This window comes from Orycteropus afer, unplaced genomic scaffold (genome assembly GCF_000298275.1).
Source record: "Orycteropus afer afer isolate SDZICR_OR568_19922 unplaced genomic scaffold, OryAfe1.0 scaffold00037, whole genome shotgun sequence".
Taxonomy (NCBI): domain Eukaryota; kingdom Metazoa; phylum Chordata; class Mammalia; order Tubulidentata; family Orycteropodidae; genus Orycteropus; species Orycteropus afer.
The window spans coordinates 4,636,073-4,654,027 of NW_006921624.1; the positions used below are offsets into that span (position 1 = coordinate 4,636,073).

At 39.8% G+C, this 17,955-nt stretch overlaps 1 protein-coding gene across 1 annotated transcript in view; it reads left to right on the forward strand.

Moving 5' to 3' along the window:
• Nucleotides 1–378: 378 nt before the first annotated feature.
• MEGF9 (multiple EGF like domains 9) overlaps nucleotides 379–17,955 on the forward strand; it is a 151,739-nt gene continuing 134,162 nt past the window's right edge. Inside the window, exon 1 of the mRNA XM_007936669.1 lies at nucleotides 379–958. Within this exon, the coding sequence (XP_007934860.1) occupies nucleotides 379–958 (580 nt within the window). The remainder of the gene's footprint in view (nucleotides 959–17,955) is intronic.

Here is a 17,955-nt window from a genome sequence, read left to right on the forward strand (position 1 = left end):
CAAAGCCAAGGCTGCCGCGAGCCCGGCAGACTGGAGAGGGTCTTGCACCACCCTCTTCCCGCCTTACGCACCGCCCCCTTTTTTTGGCGTCCTCTGATTGGTCCTTGGGGCTACAAAGAGGCCGGGAAGCGGGTGGATCACGTGGGCTAGCGTGACCTCCAATTGGTCGGGAAAGGCTGTCAATCGGGGGGGGGCGGGCTGTCCTCTCACTGCCCGGTCGTTCCCTCTGTGCTGGGGCCCGCCCGCGGGGCCGGCCGCCTGTCAGAGGGAGGTGGCGATGGTGCGCCGGGTGGCGGTGGCGGCTGCGGCGGCTTCCTCTGTCACAGCGCAGGAAGAAGATGACTGATCAACCGACTGACTGACTGACTGACTGAATGAATGAATGGCGGAGCCACGCGCGCCATGAGGAACCTGCCGAGCCTGGGCGGCCTCGCCCTGTTGTGCTGCGCCGCTGCCGCCGCCGCCGCCGCCGCGGTCTCGGCTTCGGCGGGGAATGTCACCGGTGGCGAAGGCGCCGCGGGGCAGGTGGATGCGTCGACGGGCCCAGGGTTATGGAGCGAGCACAGTCACATCTTCTCTAAGGCCACGGCTTCCACGGCCCAGGCCCCGAGGACCGGATCCCCGCGCACTACCGTCCACAGATCCCTGGCTACGACCTCTTCAGCCCGGTCTCCAGAGACCACCCCTCGGGCGACGGCCGAATCTGCTCCGACCACCTTCCAGGAGCCTCTTGGCCCGTCGCCGACCACCCTGGAGGAGGTGGAACCCAGTCCGACCAACCCTCGGACGACTCCGAGACCCGTGCCGACCACCCTCTGGGCGACCACTGGCCCGGCGCCGACCACCCCTGTAGCGACTACTGTTCCGGCGCCCACCACGACCCCGACCCTCTTTCTCCGCGACAGCAGCAGCGTCCCGCCCACCCCACCTGCCACCGAGGTCCCTTCTCCGCCCCCAGGTAAGTCCCAGCGCTTCGCGCTGGTAGGACGCACCCCAGCGACGCCCATCCTTCCCCAGTCCCGGGCATCTGGGGCTGGGCTTTTGGCCGCAATTTACGGTTTCTTGCCCCCAAAGGTTCCCTAAATTTCCCCTCCTGGGGGGAGGTCCGAGCTCCAGCTCGCCTTCCTCCCCTCCCCCCTCAACCTGGCAAGTCTTTTGTCCCCCCCGGGGCTGTGCTTTCTCGGGAGGGGGGCGGCCGCTGTGTGGAAGGCATAGCATCTTCTTCCAAACAGACTTCCTGGCCTTTGTCGGAGACCAAGGATGGGCGCAAACTTTTGCGCAAGTTTGAAAGCCAACACAGTACCTCCTTCAACCAATGGGTCGGAGACTGAGTATGAGGGATTCCTCGCAAAGCTCCAATTTCCTTGAGCTTTTCTCCTTGTTTGTGTAAATATCAGCTGTGCAAGTGGCAGGTGGAGGAGATATTGAGGGGAGTTTGTTTACAAACATTAGTACGGACCACTTGAACCTAAAAAACAAAAGGAGAGCGACATTGTAGTCAATGTTTTCCCTGCAAATATGTGGATTCTGTACGCCATTTGGGACAGGTGTGTATCTAGGTTGAGTCCTTTTATAAATTAGCTTAAATCCCTTTCTTGCACCATTTTTCCCCCTTCCTCGATCGCAAGGTCAGTATGTTTGGACAGATAAACAATTTAAGCAGAGATGCCCGTCCCTCCCCTCCCCCCTTAAGCTGGAATGTTCGGTTTTGCAGATGCTGATAAGTAACAGTTTCTGCCTGGATCCAAGTACAAAATAAGGCTCATTTTCCTGCTGGTTGTCTCTAAGCAGTGTTGGAGACAACTCTTATTCTTTGCCCCTTTGATCTTTTAAAGTGGTCCTGGAACGAAGCAAATAAAATCTACCTTGTCAAAACATTAGGCAAGAGTTTCTGAATGTCTTTGCTTTGAGTTGGAGTGGAGACTTGTCCAAATCATTTTGTCTAACTGTATTTATAGTAATGGGTCTCTGACCTAATTCTTAGGCTCGGTGATTATTGTACTGTCAGGCATGGACTTTGGACTATGCTTGAGTTGGTAGAGAGTATTCATTTCCACGTGGTTATGAGCAGTCTTGAGTCTTGGGTTAGAGTTTGGCACTGACATAAGTAGGAATGCAGGTTATTCACCCACAAAAAGTAAATTTTAAGAAGTATGTTTACTAGCTGGGTTTTACCTGTAGCCTTTTTTGGCTCTGGTAGCATAGTGGCTAAAGCACTTGACTGCTAACCAGAAGGCTGGCGGTTCAAACGCACCAGCCACTCCTCGGAAGGAAGGTTGGGCAATCCTACTTCCGTAGTGATACTGCCTCGGAAACCCAAGGAAGGGTCGCTATGAGTCGGGCCGACTCGACGGCACATAACAACAACAACAACAACATAGGAAGAGATTGGCATGTTAATTGAGAGACAGAAAGCATAGTGGTCAAGAATATGAACTCTGGAGTCTGTAGTTAGCTCTGCCTCTTATTTGTGTAATCTTGGCTAGGTGGCTTATGCTGTCTGGCCTCTGTTTCTTCAGCTGTAAACTATAATAACAGTGGTACTCACCTCATAGGGTTGTTGTTGGATACAAAGCATTTTAGAAACATGCTTGTGGTGGCTTACGTGCTTTTAGTACAATATAATAGAAAAAGCAGAAATTAGATTTTCTGGAGTTTCAAACACACAGTAGCATTAAAGAAGAAGCAAGATCACTTATTTTGAATGGTTGGTAAGTCTGTAATTGGTGTTATTTGACTTTTATTATTTTGGTATTGCTATTTTTAAGTCATAAAAGTAATCCTTACATTGAATTGTATCCCCCCCTAAAATATGTGTAATAAATCTGAATCTCTGTGCCTGTGGTTATAATCTCAAAAAAAAAAAAAAGTAATCCTTACAAAAATACAAACAATCAGAAATATACAAAGGAAAAAGTAAAACACTCCTTCATTGCCTCCTAGTTACAGTCAGTTCCTAAAGGTTACTGCTGTGAAGAGTTTGTCTGCTCTCTTTTCAGACATTTTTCTGGGCATATATAAACATACACATACACACACACAGGAATTTTTAAAAATAGTTTTTTTTAAGTCAAAATGGAATAATTGTGTTTTGTGTCTTGCTGTATCCACTTAACTATGCATCATGAGGTTTTCTTTTCAAGTCAGAACCTAAAGTCTGCCTTATTTTTTTAACAGCTGCATTTTCTGTTGTAAGAATATATCATAATTTAATGCCTTATGTATAGACGCTTAGATTGTTTCTGGGCTTCAAGTCTAAAAAAGTACAGAGAATAATGTATTCTTTTTAAATCCATCAAGTATATATTATATTCTCTAATACTGCTACTGGCGTATCTTAGAATCCAAATCAATTTCACCTGAATTAAAGCTGGACTGGTTAATATTTGCCTTCTGAACTACTATGGAAGGATTTTAGTAATTTCCATGGACTCACATGTACTACTTATGGTAGTCTTCAGGTGACAAAAGTTTTAGATCTTCTACTTCAGTAACTCTTCTGTGTTTTAAATTTTCTCTGGTTTATACTTTTTCATGAATTTGCTTTGGATTGCCTATGTTGAGTCCTCAGCAGCTGAACTGACTGTGTGGGCCTGTTGATAGGGATTTCAGCTTAAGTGATAAAATCAAGTGTGGACTTTATCTGAGTATGAGTGCCAGAGGTAGTCTACTTCAAACAGTAAACACATGTCTTTGACAGAAGAGAATCTCAAATTCTTATTGAATTTGAGAGAGCTGGTTTGACTTGCAAAGTTAGATTATCTGCATTTCAGAAGATGGTTTTACAGGGTTTGTTTATTCCAATGTTCTTGTAAGGACCAAACGTCACTGACAGATACTTAAATATTATTTGATGGGCTGGTCTTATAGCTGCTTTTCGATTTAGTAAAAATTTCTTTCATGTAAGTCTAGCTGGGAGCTCTTTTCTGACCCTCAATTAGGGCCCTCTTTTGTTTACAGGGACACTGATCTGCAAACTGAAACTAATTGCCCAGCAAGCAGGCACTTTCCTCCCACAGACCTGGCAAAGTATTTGGCTGATTGGTTGGCTGCACCCGGGATTTAAGAGTGGTGAAGGGAGAGGCTGTGATATTAGAGGCTTGTAATAATAATGGTCAGCAGGAAGACACTGAAGTGATGACAGTATTTGATTTTTAAAATTACAGACCTTTACAGATAGACAAGCCCTGGTGGCTCAATGGTTAAGCACTTGGTTGCTAACCAAAAGGTCAATGGTTTGAACTCACAAGTGGCTGTGCAGGAGAAAAGACCTGGCAGTCTGTTCTCATAAAGATTACAGCCTAGGAAACTCTATGGGGGCAGTTCTTCTCTGTCGCTGTGAGTCAGAATCAACCTGATGAGGTACGGCAATAACAACAGGCTGGACAGGACTTCAGAAGCTACTGCCTTCTAATGTAGTTCTGTATTTTCAGAAACACTTCGATAGGCTTAGATAAAATATTTCTCTGTGTAGTTAACACTGACTGGTTCTGGTTCTGCCCTTTGGGGCTGTGCAGAGCAAGTCTGCCCTCTCTGTGCCATGACTGCTCTTCAGGGGTTTGGGGAGAGTGATCATGTTCCCTTGGAGTTTGGACTAAATAACTTCAGCTCCCTTGACTGTTCTTTATAAGACACGGTTTCAGATTCCCTCACTATCGTGGTCACCCTTCTCCTGGACTTTTTCAGATCTTTCTGTTTCCCCTGAAGCGTGGAACCCAGAGCACAAAGTAATAGTCCAGGGGAGCTATAGAGCATAGAAGGGGCAGTTACCAAGTCCTTTCTGGGTGCTCTACGACTGCTGATGTAGTCCCGCGTCATGGTAGATTCTTTTTTGGCAGCCTCATTAGGCTTTTGAGTCTTTGAGTTCATTAAGATAAGCTAAGTCTTTAACTTATTTACTTATTTTTGTCTTTTTTTCTCATGTGCTCATGTACTCTAATTTTTTTTTTCTCATGAGTTTTCCTGCATTTTAAATTTGGAAATTAATGTTATTTTCTTAAGTACACGTTATATACACATTTTCCAAATTTGTAAGGTAGAGCACGTTAGATTCAAGTCATCCCTTTAGATCTCAAGTCTGTCACTTAGTGTACCCCACCCAGTTTATTCATATACACCTTCAGGGTGTTCCTGTAGACAGAAGTTAGAGTCTAAGACAAGTTAGGGCAGGTTGTTCTTACCTCATGGGGGAGAATAAATTTATAGGTGATGGAACAATTTAGAAGGAAATGGGTAATAGTCTCGTTCTCAAGGGTCTCATCCAGCACTGAAGTCCTGTGATGATTTGGTATGCATGATCCAGGGCACATTAATGCCCTAAAAGAGATTTAATCATTTATTTTTGATCTAAAGTATGAGAGCGGTCTTTGTTTCAGCAAGCCCTAAAATCCAGAGTTTGAAAACTCTACTATGACATGTAAATAAAATATTATACAAATAGATTTTATTTGAAAGGAGCTTTCTAAGTATGTAGGGGCCTCCTGCCTATACTGGGAAATACCTTTTTCATCCTCAAATTCCCTACTGCTAGATTCAGGGTCTTCTTTGCTTGTGGCTATTTAAAAAGATGTTCTTCATTTTGAGGAGTTGCTGGGTGCTACAGATGGTTAATGCAATTGACTGCTAACTGGAATTTACCACTGGAGTGAGTCTACCTAGAAGTGACTTGGAGTCTACCTAGAGGTGGTGATCTACTTCCAAAAAAACAGCCATGGAAGACCCTCTGAGCACAGTTCTGCTCTGACGCACATGGGGTTGCCATGAATTGCAATCAACTTGACAGCACTTGGGTTTATGTTTTATTCATTTTGAGGAAATAGAAATTATTTAGGTTCTGATGGAAATGTAGATCCACAAACTTTTACCCAAAACCGTGGGCCTGGAAGTGTTTTAAAATTTAGAATTCTAAAATAAATAAACAAACAATAAAATAAGATTTAGAATCTCCTGAGTTTACAGAGTTAATAAGTACACTCTGGTGGAGTTTGAGGCAATATCCTACGATCAAACACATTAAGATATCTGCAGCAAAATACATGTTTATGAATGACTACCAAGTATAAATACCCTCAAGGAGCCCTGGAAATGCAGTGGTTAAGCACTTGGCTGCTAACTGGAAGTCAGCGGTTCAAATCCACTGGCCATTCTGCAGGAGAAAGATGTGGCAATTAACTTACATTGCAGCCTTGGAAGGCCCATGGGGCAGTTCTAGTCTGTCCTACAGGGTCACTTGTGAGTTGGAATGGACTCCACTGCATCAGGTTTTGTAAATAGCCTCACATTTGTTTCGGCCAGATTTTGCTACCACATGTGTTCAGGGCAGCTCAGGTATTTCTACCAAATGAATTACAGAAAAAAAAAAAAAGGGTTTTCAGAGCTTCTGGTGGGCCACTGAAGAATAATTACAAACACATGCAGCACTTACCATGTTTCAGGCACTGTTCTAAGTGCCTTCCATATATTAATTCATTTAATCCTGACAAGAGTGACCTTTTGAGTTAGGTGCTAATGTTATACTCATTTTATAGATAAGGAAACTGAGGCCCAGAGAAATTCAACTTTGGTGGAGTCTAGATCCAGCCTTTTGCATTGTGGCTTCAAAATCCCTGTTGTTTAAACAAAAAGTAGCATGGAAGAGAAGAGTAGGGAACTATTTTGCTAAAACTCTTGGTCCTTGGATACTAATCTTAGGACATTTCTACTGTTCTTTGGCATTTGCTTTCTTTATTCCATTGTGTGCCATTCATTCACCTCCTTGAATTTTGTTTTACAACTTGGGTTTCAAATTATAGGTTTTATTCTTCCTTTGATTAAGTTCTAGTATGGTCTGTAATAGAGAAATTTGTCTGTAGCTTTAAAAAAAAAAAAGAACAAAACTTTTAATTACGATTTGAGTGAAAGTTTACAGAGCTAATTGGTTTTTCATTCAAATCATGCACATTTTGTTTTGTGATATTGATTGCAATCCCCACAATGTAATATCACTCTTCTCACTTCCTCCCTGTGTTTCCTGTTTCCATCTGTCCTTCTTCCTTATCCCTTCCTGCCTCTGAGCTTTATCCCAGGGCAGAAGCTGCTTGCTCTTTTGATCTCATAGACTGATTGTTCTAAGGAGTGCAAAGCCCTCTAGTGTTACTGTTCACCTTATAGCCTGTCTGTTTCTTGGCTGAAAGTTGAGCCACTTGAGTGACTTCAGTTCCAGGCTCGAAGGATGACTAAAGGCCCCCACAGTCTTGGGGATTCCACCAGTCCCTATCAGACCAATAAGCCTGCTCTGTTTTTTATGATTTTGAATTTTGTTCAAAATTTTCTCCCACTGTATCCAGGACCTTCTAATATGATCCCTTTCAGAGCTGTTGTCAGTGGTAGCTGTGCATCATCTAGTTCTGGTCTCAGGGTCATGGAGACTGGGGTCCGCGTGGTCCGTTAGTGCTTTGGGCTGTTTGTTTCCATGCATCTTTGATTTTCCTCATTCTTCTTTGCTTTGCGTGCAGAGAGACCAAGAGTTGCACCGTGGATGGCTGCTTGCTGTCTGTAGATTCACTGTATCTCATTCCTGGCCTCAGTGCACAGTTTTTCTGTAGAAATTCCTTAGCCTGATTAGTTACTGGAACAACATATTTAAACTCCAGAACATTAGTTTCAAATCTTTTGAATTATGTCCCCAGGAAGCCTTCTGGCTATTCAGAATTTACATATTGAAATAATCTGACTAGGCCTTTTTATCTTGATTTTTTTTTTAAGACCCATACAATTAAAGTGTGCATTACTTTTCATCTCAGCATTTCTAAATACGTATATATTAACTTCCAGACGTCCCGGCACCCTTATAAAAAGAATGGAAAAAAGTATCAGAGTACTGTTTTTACTGATGGTTAAATTATGGGTCAGGAGATTACTGCCCCAGAGCACTTAATAGATCAGAAGAGAGTAGGAATATAAGATTTTATTTAATTAAAAGACAGTGTTAGATGATATTTCTAGTTATAAATAACTTTTATTCATGCTTTTTGCCTTGATCTTGATTTTTGTTTGTTTTCTTTAGATAGGATATAAAAATCTTTATTACTAATGTTGAGATTACATTACTGGTACCTCTTCTGTGGTCACTTTTTTAGTCTTTTTTTCAAGTACACAATTTGGTTTATCTGTTTTTCACTAGAAACAACTACCCTAACTGTGGTGGTAACTTTGAAGGGAAGTTTTAAAAAATTGTGATGAAAAAGATAAAGATTATTTGCCTGAACTCTGGATACATATGTGTTTGAATCACAGTAAAGGTTTAAATAATTATACTTTTGGGTATATCTATCTAAGTACATGTGATAAATTTGTGTGATGATAATCCCTCTGATAATACCACTGTACCATAGATAATTATTATTGTTAGAAGAAGTCTTTCTCTTTTATTTTTTAATTTTAAACATTTTTCTTCCATTCTCCTTGCTCATTTCTCCACTTTAAATTCCTCTGTCTGTTCCTCTCACTCTTGTCTCAACTCCATCCATGTTTTCCATGTTCTTTGCGGAACCAAATTATCCTCTCTCTTTAACAATTTGCCACTTTGTCCTCTTCCAGTGGCTCCTCAAAGCCTAATTATTCCAAGAAGTCTTTCTAGATGAACAAAAGGTCCTTGAAGATGTCCTGGTAACAGGCTACACAGGGTTGAACACTTTGCACTCAGAACAAAACCTGCCTTTCTCTGTGACTTTGACTTTTTCCCAATTGATTTGTTTTTAGTTTATTTAATTTAAATGATTAAGGTTACTTGATAAGAAAACATCATCATATATATAATATTGAGGATATGGTATTAATTCTCTCTGAAAAAATGAGAGAAAAGATTTTCTTTTTGCTCAGGGATCTTCTTTATTGTCCAGATTTTTTTTCCTTTTCTTCCTGAGAAACAAGAAAGAAAACTGTAATAACAGAGGTTATCTGCATCTAAAAAAATCCAGTACTTTGAACAAGTAGCAAATTTCATTTCCTACGTATTTATGAGTAATGTGAGCTGTTTTTGTTGGTAGGTGGATTTGGGACACGTACTGATACTTGGTTGAGAAACAAATATTAGATATTTTGAATGATAAAATATCTTTCCCCTGTAGAAATTTAATTAAAGTTAATAGTGACAGAGTGCTTTTAATAATTAACAATTGTACAGTGCTTGATGGGTTTCAAGGTGGGCTTAGAATCTTCAAGACTTTGCCATCCATGTTTTGTTAGTTTCTGGGTATCAAGTGAGTGAATGAAGGCATAGCTTCTGTCTCCTCTTGGTGCTTTTACTGATGAGTACTCACCACATCTTTGCAGATTTTTGGTGGGTTTGATATTTGATATTTTGTATTTCAAACTGTTGTCCTTTCTCTTGCTAAATATGAATCTTTGACTGGTTTAGCTGCCCATGCTTAACGGATAGAAAAATGTTCTATCTGGAGAACAGGAATGATTATATATTCTTTTTTAGGTGCTATACGGGGCTGAATATTATGGAAAGAACTCAGTAGTAATTGACAGTAAATTAAATAAGCTATAGAAGTTGATTGGGAAGGCTCGTGTGAATTTTGTTTCTTCAGATTGAAATATTATTTTCTTCTTTCCTAGTGTGGGAATCTGTTGGAATTATTTTAGCATATTGTTTTGGTTGTATTGCCGCCAATCAGTGTAGTGGTAGCAGAGACTTAATACTTCCTCACTTTTCACTTCCAATCGAATATTTAACACTTCAGCAGAGAAGGCAACTAGTATTAATTGAGCATATATATACTTGGTTACCTGTCAGGATTTTTTTTTTTAAACATACATCATCTCATTTAATTCTTAATGCAGTAATTAAATATTATCCTTATGGCAGCAAGTACTGAGATTCAGAAAGGTAAAGTAGCTTGCCCACATGGGGCCACAAGGCTTATAAACTCCATGAGGGCAGGGTCTTTTGTCTGTTTTGTTCAGTTATATCTGCAGTGTCTGACTGAAAATAGATTCTTAAATATTTAATGATTGAAGGAATGAAGAGGAAGGAAGGGCTAGTAGCTGAATGTATTGCTGAGGAAAGTAATGTAATCTCATGGCCTTTTTCCTTAGTTTGGAAATGAGCTTTGCTCTCTTTTTCTCCCTTGCTAATAGGATTATTATGACGAAGAATGAGAATTTACTTGAGTGAAGTGCAGCTTTTGAGAGTTAGTATATTACATTAAATATTCATTTTTTTTGTTATGTAACTCTGTCCCTTCCATTTTTCTTAATTAAAGGAAGAACAACAATAGACAGGTGAGCATCTGATGACTTCTGTAAAAAGTAGCCAAGTTGAAAAAGCTGAGTACTAGTCTGTAAGTTCTTTTACTAATTCTGTGATCTTGGGCAAATAATTTCGTCTGTAAAATGAAGGAGGAAGGCTAGATTTGTGTATCATTTTGGGACCTGCTTTCCTCAGACGTTTTTGGGAGCTAGTATAAGGACTGGAGAGGCCAAGTGGGCCCACCACTCTCCCCTACCCTCACCTCTCTCTATATCACCACCCACCATTTTGTCAGCAATACCCTCATCTTGTTTATATGTTGAATTTGTTTGCTCAGTAAAAAGTTTTGAAATAGAAATTCTCCTGCTCTAAATCTCTATGCTAAAGAAATGATGGCAATCTCTGGAGTATTATGCATCCATTAAAATTGTTTACATTATGGTAAGTAGCAATACACATTAAGGAGCTCTGGTGGTGTAGATTAGAGAGAAATATACCAAAATGTTAAGTGACTAAATCTAACTAATGGGTAATTTTGATTACTTTCTTTGTGTTTTTCTTAATTTTCCAAGCTTTTTATTTCATTAAATGCATCTAATTTGAACTCTTTAGAGTCATACAAATACATAATAATATGAAAAAATCAATTAATTAATAAAAAGTTGTGATAAGCTTGGTAAACATTTACTTATATTAGATCAAATCAGGTGATATTTCTTAGGGCCACTTAACTAATTTCTGCCATTGAATCAGCACTATCTGAGTCAGAGTTATCTGCATACCCTCAGTCAGTGGTTGTAAGGAAAGGAGACTATTACTGAAGCCTGAGAATATTAAATATGCGGGGGGTGGAATGGCATCTAAGCTTTGGAACCTTTAGGGAAGGTTTAGCTGAGATCTTTGGCAGAGACATGGCAGAGAGTGGTTTTTTTTTTTTTTTTAATCCAGAAAATTCTGACTAGGGAGTTTGAAACATGTACTTTAAGATTGATTAAAGTAGCATATTGAAATAGATCTTGTTTAAATTGGGCAAAATTTGAATTCATGCTATTGTTCACTGCTTTTACCGATCAATGATACTTGATGATTTGCTCCTTCAAAGATGCAAGGCTCTCAAAAGTTTGATTTTAGTCTGTCCATATGTTTTGCAGCTAGATCATATGGGATTGCTTTTATACTGGTGGTATAACAGCTGTTCTATATGATACCCTTGTGAGAGCTAGCTAAGTTCTGAGGAAAAGGGAAATTTATTCAATTGGAAGAAGGAATGTATTCTTCCTAGTCATGGGGGAAATGACAAGGAGTAGGACCTTTTCTTTTTTTATCCTGGCTGGGAATGTTAAATAACCATTATTTAGCAAATTTTAGACCCTTTTGATAATTGTTTTTGGAAACTTGTTTCAGTCTTGCGTGCTTCCTAGAAATTGGCATATCACCAGGGATCTTATTAGATTTTACTATTTATTTAAGGAAATCTAGTATTTTTACTTAATGTATGTGAGCAAAAGAAGAAGTTAGAAACAGGATTGCTAATCTAAAAAGAACATCATATTCCTTCCAAGTCAAAACCAAACTTATGGCCATAGAGTCAATTCCCACTCATAGTGGCTGGCCCCTGTTGAGCTCCCAAGGGTATAAATCTTTAGAAAAGCAGATTGCCTCATTGTTTTTCCATAGAGTGGCTGGTGGGTTTGAACCACTGACCTTTTGGTTAGCAAGCAGCCAAATGCCTTAATTAACCACTATACCACCAGAGCTTCCTTTTAATTCTAGGGATATTTGAGAAGAATTCTAGGGAAACAACAACAACAGGGAAAGTTTAGAAGGAAATTGGATGAATTGAATAGCTTTTTAGGTTTTCACTGTTTATCATTTATAGGCAGTACGGGAAAGGTTTGGGAGTCCTGGTGGCATAATAGTTAAGTGGTTGGGTGCTAACCAAAAGGTCAACAGTTTGAACCTACCAGTGGCTGCACGGGAGAAAAGACCTGGCAATCTGTCTGGGAAACAGAGGCTGTCCTACTCTGTCATACAGGGTTGCTGTGAGTTAGAATTGACTCAACACACAACAACTACAACAACAACAAGAGAAGGGTTACTGGAAATAGTGGGAGAAAAGAGATGCTTGGCAATCTAACATCTATCAAATTTATCTATATTTGTATATATATGCAAAAACGGCAAGGAGGCCACATGTTCTGACCTCCTCTAACCCTACAAGGGGAAGGCAGAATTACCAGCAGTAATCCAAGGCCTATTACTGCAAGGCCAGACATGCTGCCTCCCTCCAGCCCTTTCACCAACCGTTCCTCCCAAAGCACCCACCACTTCTCTCCTGGGTTCGATAATTCGCTGCAGTGGCCACACAGAGCTCACAGATTGTGAGGTTTATTAGGGAAGCACCAGGCTACAACTCAAGTTCAGGAGGAACGCTCAGTCTTTCTCCCAGCCCACCGTCCCTCAGCCAACAGTCTCTCACAGTCTCTTTCCCAGCAGTGCTGGTCCCTCGGTGTCTCACTCAGCGATGCGTGTCTCTAGCGTCTCTTTCCCAACAGCACGTGTCTCCTTCAGGAACGCCTGTCTCTTTTGGCAGCACTTCCTCCACCAGCAGTCAGAGAGAGTTCTGCCTCCAGGAGGCCTCCTTTAGAGCCCGCAGGGTGGTCAAACTAGCCAATTATAGCATCAGAACTCTAAGCACCTGAGAGAGAGTGGGCACCTCCCAGAACATTGTTTTGTGCCACTCCCAACAGAAATACTCCAGGTGGACACCTTCAGCAATCAGGAGCTCCTCAGTTGCTCATAGAAAATCCCACCTTGGAGTTTACAAAGACTTATGGGTAGAAAAGCCACACTAAGTAATGTACTACACTGCAATATATTTATTTATATTTATATATTTATTGTATTTATATATTTAATTTATATATTTATTGTATGTATATTTATCTATATCTATAATCTAACAAATTTATCCATATTTGTGTATTGAGACTTGATTAAAGGAAGGTGTTGGACTTTTTCTGCTACAGACTTATCATTTGACTTTGTATATTCATTATAATCCTACAGTGTGTTTTGATTTATCAGTTTTATATGAATTGCATTAAAAATGTAGTCCTGCCATCCACTGATGTTGTTTGGGTTAATAAATAGTTATAAAGTGTACCAAAAACACAAAACAATCTAGCTGTTGGGTATTATTATACTGAATTGTTGATGTATTGCCTACAAACCTATCCTGTTCAACTGGTTTTAGTTTTTAAATTAGTCTGTTGCTTCAACTTGCCCACAGAGACAGGGCTTAATGGTCCAGCTGAGCAGTGGAATGACAGAAGAACTGAATTCTTTTTTTCCACTGACTTTGTGGATTCTGAGCACATTTTCTGATGGCTCTGTGACTTAGTTTCCCTAACTGTAAAATGAAGTCTGTTATTTACATAGTCTCCCAAGGTTTTCAAGAAGGAACACATATAAATTAGTTTGAGCTTTTCTTGAACACAAAGGCTTTATAGGTTTCAAGCTATTTTCAGGTATTCTTTCCTGAGTACATGGTTTATATTAGCTTATAATGTAATGTTAAAAAGAGAACTTTGATTAAACACAGCAAAGAAATAAACACAGACATTTCCATGTGGCTTCTTTATAAAATACATTGTATGCTGTTTTGCAGTTAGCTTCTTTGGATAATTTATGGATAACCTTGTTGTAGCATTGTCCAAAGATTTGGAATCCTTAGTATTATTTTTCCTTCCCATTCTAAACAGTTGCCGTTAAGCTGACTCTGATTCGTGGTGACCCCATGTGGGTCAGAGTAGAACTGTGCCCCATAGGATTTTCTTTCTTTTTTAAAATTCTATTTTGTTGTTGTTGAAAATATACACAACAAAACATAAACTAGTTCTATAGCTTCTCCATGTACAATTCAGTGACATTAATTAAATTTCTTGAGTTGTACAACCATTCTCCTCCTCCTTTTCTGAGTTATTCTTCTCTCATTAACATCAACTCACTGTTCCCTAAGGTTCCTGTCTAATCTTTTGGAGTTGCTGTTGTCAGTTTAATGACATACAGATAGTTCTTGAAGAGTACATGCTTAAAACAGACATTGTTCACTAGTTAAGCTAAACTTTTATTTGATTTTAAGAAAACCATGGGATATTTTTGGTTAAAGGTTTAACCAGAGTAGTATTTTCAGGGGTTCATTCAGCCTCCATGGCTACCACAAGTCTAGAGTTCATAGGAATTGGAAATTCTGTTCTATAGTTTTCCCCTTTTGGTGATGATTCTTCTATGGAATCTTTGATCCAAATGTTTAGCAATGGTAGCCAGCCCCATTCAGTTTTTCTGGTCTCATGGCAAAGGAGACAGTTGTTTATGGAGTCAGTTAGCCACACATTCCATATTCCCCTCCTATTCCCGACTTTCCTTCATTCTCTGTTGCTCTAGAGACCAAATAGAGACCAATTGTGGCGCTGTGGATGTCTGTTTGCGGGCTTGTGATACCCCAGACATTAAACAGTGAACTAGGAGGTAGAACAGAAACACTAAACATGTTGTTAGTCTGAATAACTGGGATCTATATGGTTTTCAGGGGCTGATTTTTCAGAAGGAGATTGCCAGGCCTTTCTTCTGAGGCACCTCTGGGTAGATTTGAACCCTTAAGTTTTCAGGTAGCTGCTGAGCCCATTAATAGTTTGCAATCCCAGTGACTCTCTGGAGAACATAAAATAATCTTTATCTCATATTAAATTCATAACAAATAAGTTGTGATAAGTTACTATTATTAGTTTTGATTGATCTTTTAGAATGGATTACACATAACTTTTTCATGATTATGAAAATTTCATTTTAGAAAACCTAAAGAGGTATAAAGACAGAAAATTAACCCAGGTAAAAGTAAAGTTAATTCTTTATTGGTAACTACAGATTTTTTTTTTTTACATCAATATTTATTTTATCCCCTTCTTCACCATGGGCGCTCTGGTGGCATAATGCCTAAGGCATTTGACTGCTAACCAGAAGGCGGTTCAAACCCACCAGTCACTCCTTGGAAGGAAGATTGGGCAATCTACTTCCATAGTGATACTGCCTCAGAAAGCCAAGGAGGGGTTGCTGTGGGTTGGATCCAACTCTAAGGCAGTGAATTTGCTTTTTGATTTTCCCCACCATGTTGTTGCTGTATGTGCCGTCGAGTCAGACCTGACTCATAGCAACCCCTCCTTGGGTTTCTGAGGCAGTATCACTACAGAAGTAGATCGCCCAACATTCCTTCCGAGGAGCGGCTGGTGGGTTTCAATTGCCAGCCTTCTGGTTAGCAGACAAATGCCTTAGGCATTATACTACCAGAGCTCCTTTCCCCACCACATAGAGAAATAATTCTGTATGTATTCATGTATGTATATATTGCTTTGAAACTGCTTTTTCATGTGATATATTTAAAATATTTTAACATTTTAAAATGGAACATTTCTCAAATAAAATTGAAAATAGTGCTGTTGGTGCTATTACAACAATTTAAATGATCAAATTTTGAATACAATTTACTGTATTAGGTGCCTCCTAATATTTAGACCCACCACTCATCTGTCAGTTTGTCATACTGTGGTGGCTTGTGTGTTACTGTGAGGCTGGAGGCTGTGTCACCAGTATTTCAAATACCAGCAGAGTCACCTGTGGTGGACAGGTTTCAGCAGAGCTTCCAGACTTAGACAGACTCAGAGGAAGGAAGGGGCCATCCACTGCCCAAAGTATTGGCCAGTGAAAACCTTATGAGTAGCTATGAAACACTATCTGATATATTACTGGAAAACTTTATGAACAGCTCTGAAACATTGTCTGATACAGTGCTGGAAAATGAACCCCTCAGGTCAGGAGACACTCAAAATATGACCGGGGAAGAACTGCCTCCTCAGAGTAGAGCCAATCTTAATGACGTGGATGGAGTAAAGCTTTCAGGACTTCCATTTGCTGATGGGGCACAACTTAAAATGGGAAGAAACATCTGCAAACATCCAGTAATCAGAACATGGAATATACAAAGTATGAATCTAGGAAAATTGGGAGTTGTCAAAAATGAAATGGAATGCATAAAGATTTGATATCCTAGGAGTCAGTCAGATGCAAGGGACTAGTTTTGTCTATTTTGAATCAGACAACTACATGATATGCTGTGCTGGGAATGACAAATTGAGAAGGAATGACATGGCATTAATTGTCACAAGGAATGTTTCAAGATCTGTCGCAAAGTACAGTGCTGTCAGTGATAGGATAATATCCATACACCTATAAGGAAGACCAGTTAATACTACTGTTATTAAAATTTATGCACCAACCACCAAAACGAAAGATAAGGAAATTGAAGATTTTTATCAACTTCTGCAGTCTGAAATCGACCAAGCGTGCAATCAAGATGTATTGATTGTTACTGGTGATTGGAATGCGAAAGTTGTAAACAAAGAAGAATCACCAGTAGTTGGAAAATATGGCCCTGGTGATGGAAATGACACCAGAGATCACATGATAGAGTTTTGCAAGATCAATGACTTATTCCTTGCAAATACCTTTTTTTCAACAATATAATTGGACCTCACCAGATGGAATACACAAGAATGAGATTGACTACATCTATAGAAAGACATGATGGAGAAGCTTAATATCTTCAGCCAAAACAAGACGAGGAGCTAACTGAGGAACAGACCATAAATTGCTCTTATGCAAGTTCAAGTTGAAGCTGAAGACAATTAAAACAAGTCCATGAGAGTGAAAATATGACCTTGATTATATCCCATCTGAATTTAGAGATCATGTGAAGAGTAGATTTGATGCATTGAATACCAGTGACTGAAAACCACACCAACTGTGGGATGACATCAAGAACATCATCCATGAAGAAAGCAAAAGGTCATTAAAAAGACAAGAAAGGAAGAAAAGACCAAAATGGATGTCATTTTGAATGACATTTTGGATGGATGTCATTCTGAAACTTGCTCTTGAATGGAGAGTAGCTAAAGCAAATGGAAAAAATGACAAGATAAAAAAGTAGAATAGAAGATTTCAGAGAGCAGCTTGAGAAGACAGTCAATTATTGTAATGTAGTGTGCAAAGACCTGGAGTTAGAAACCAAAAGGGAAACTCTTTACATTTCTCAAGCTGAAAGAACTGAAGGAACTATTCAAGCCTTAAGTTGCAATTCTGAAAGATTCTGTGGGCAAAATATTGAATGATGCAGGAAACATCAAAAGAAGATGGAGGGAATACACCAAGTCACTGTACCAAAAAGAATTGGTCAATGTTCATCCATTTCAGGAGGTGACATATAATCAAGAACCAATGGCATTGAAGGAAGACGTCAAAGCTGCACTGAAGGAATTGGTGAAAAACAAGGCTCCAGGATTGATGAAATACCCATTGAGATGTTTCAATAAACAGATATTGCACAGGAGACACTTACTGTGCCACACAGGAGACACTACACTATGCCAAGGAATCTGGAAGACAGCTGCCTGGCCAACTGACTAGAAGAGATCCATATCTGTATGCATTCCAAAGAAAGGTGATCCAATGTGGAAATTATTGAACAATATCACTAATATCACACACAAGTAAAATCTTGCTGAGATAATTAAAAAATGGTTGCAGCAATATATTGACAAGGAACTTCCAGAAATGCAAGCTGGATTCAGAAGAGGATGTGGAATAAGGGATATCGTTGTTGATGT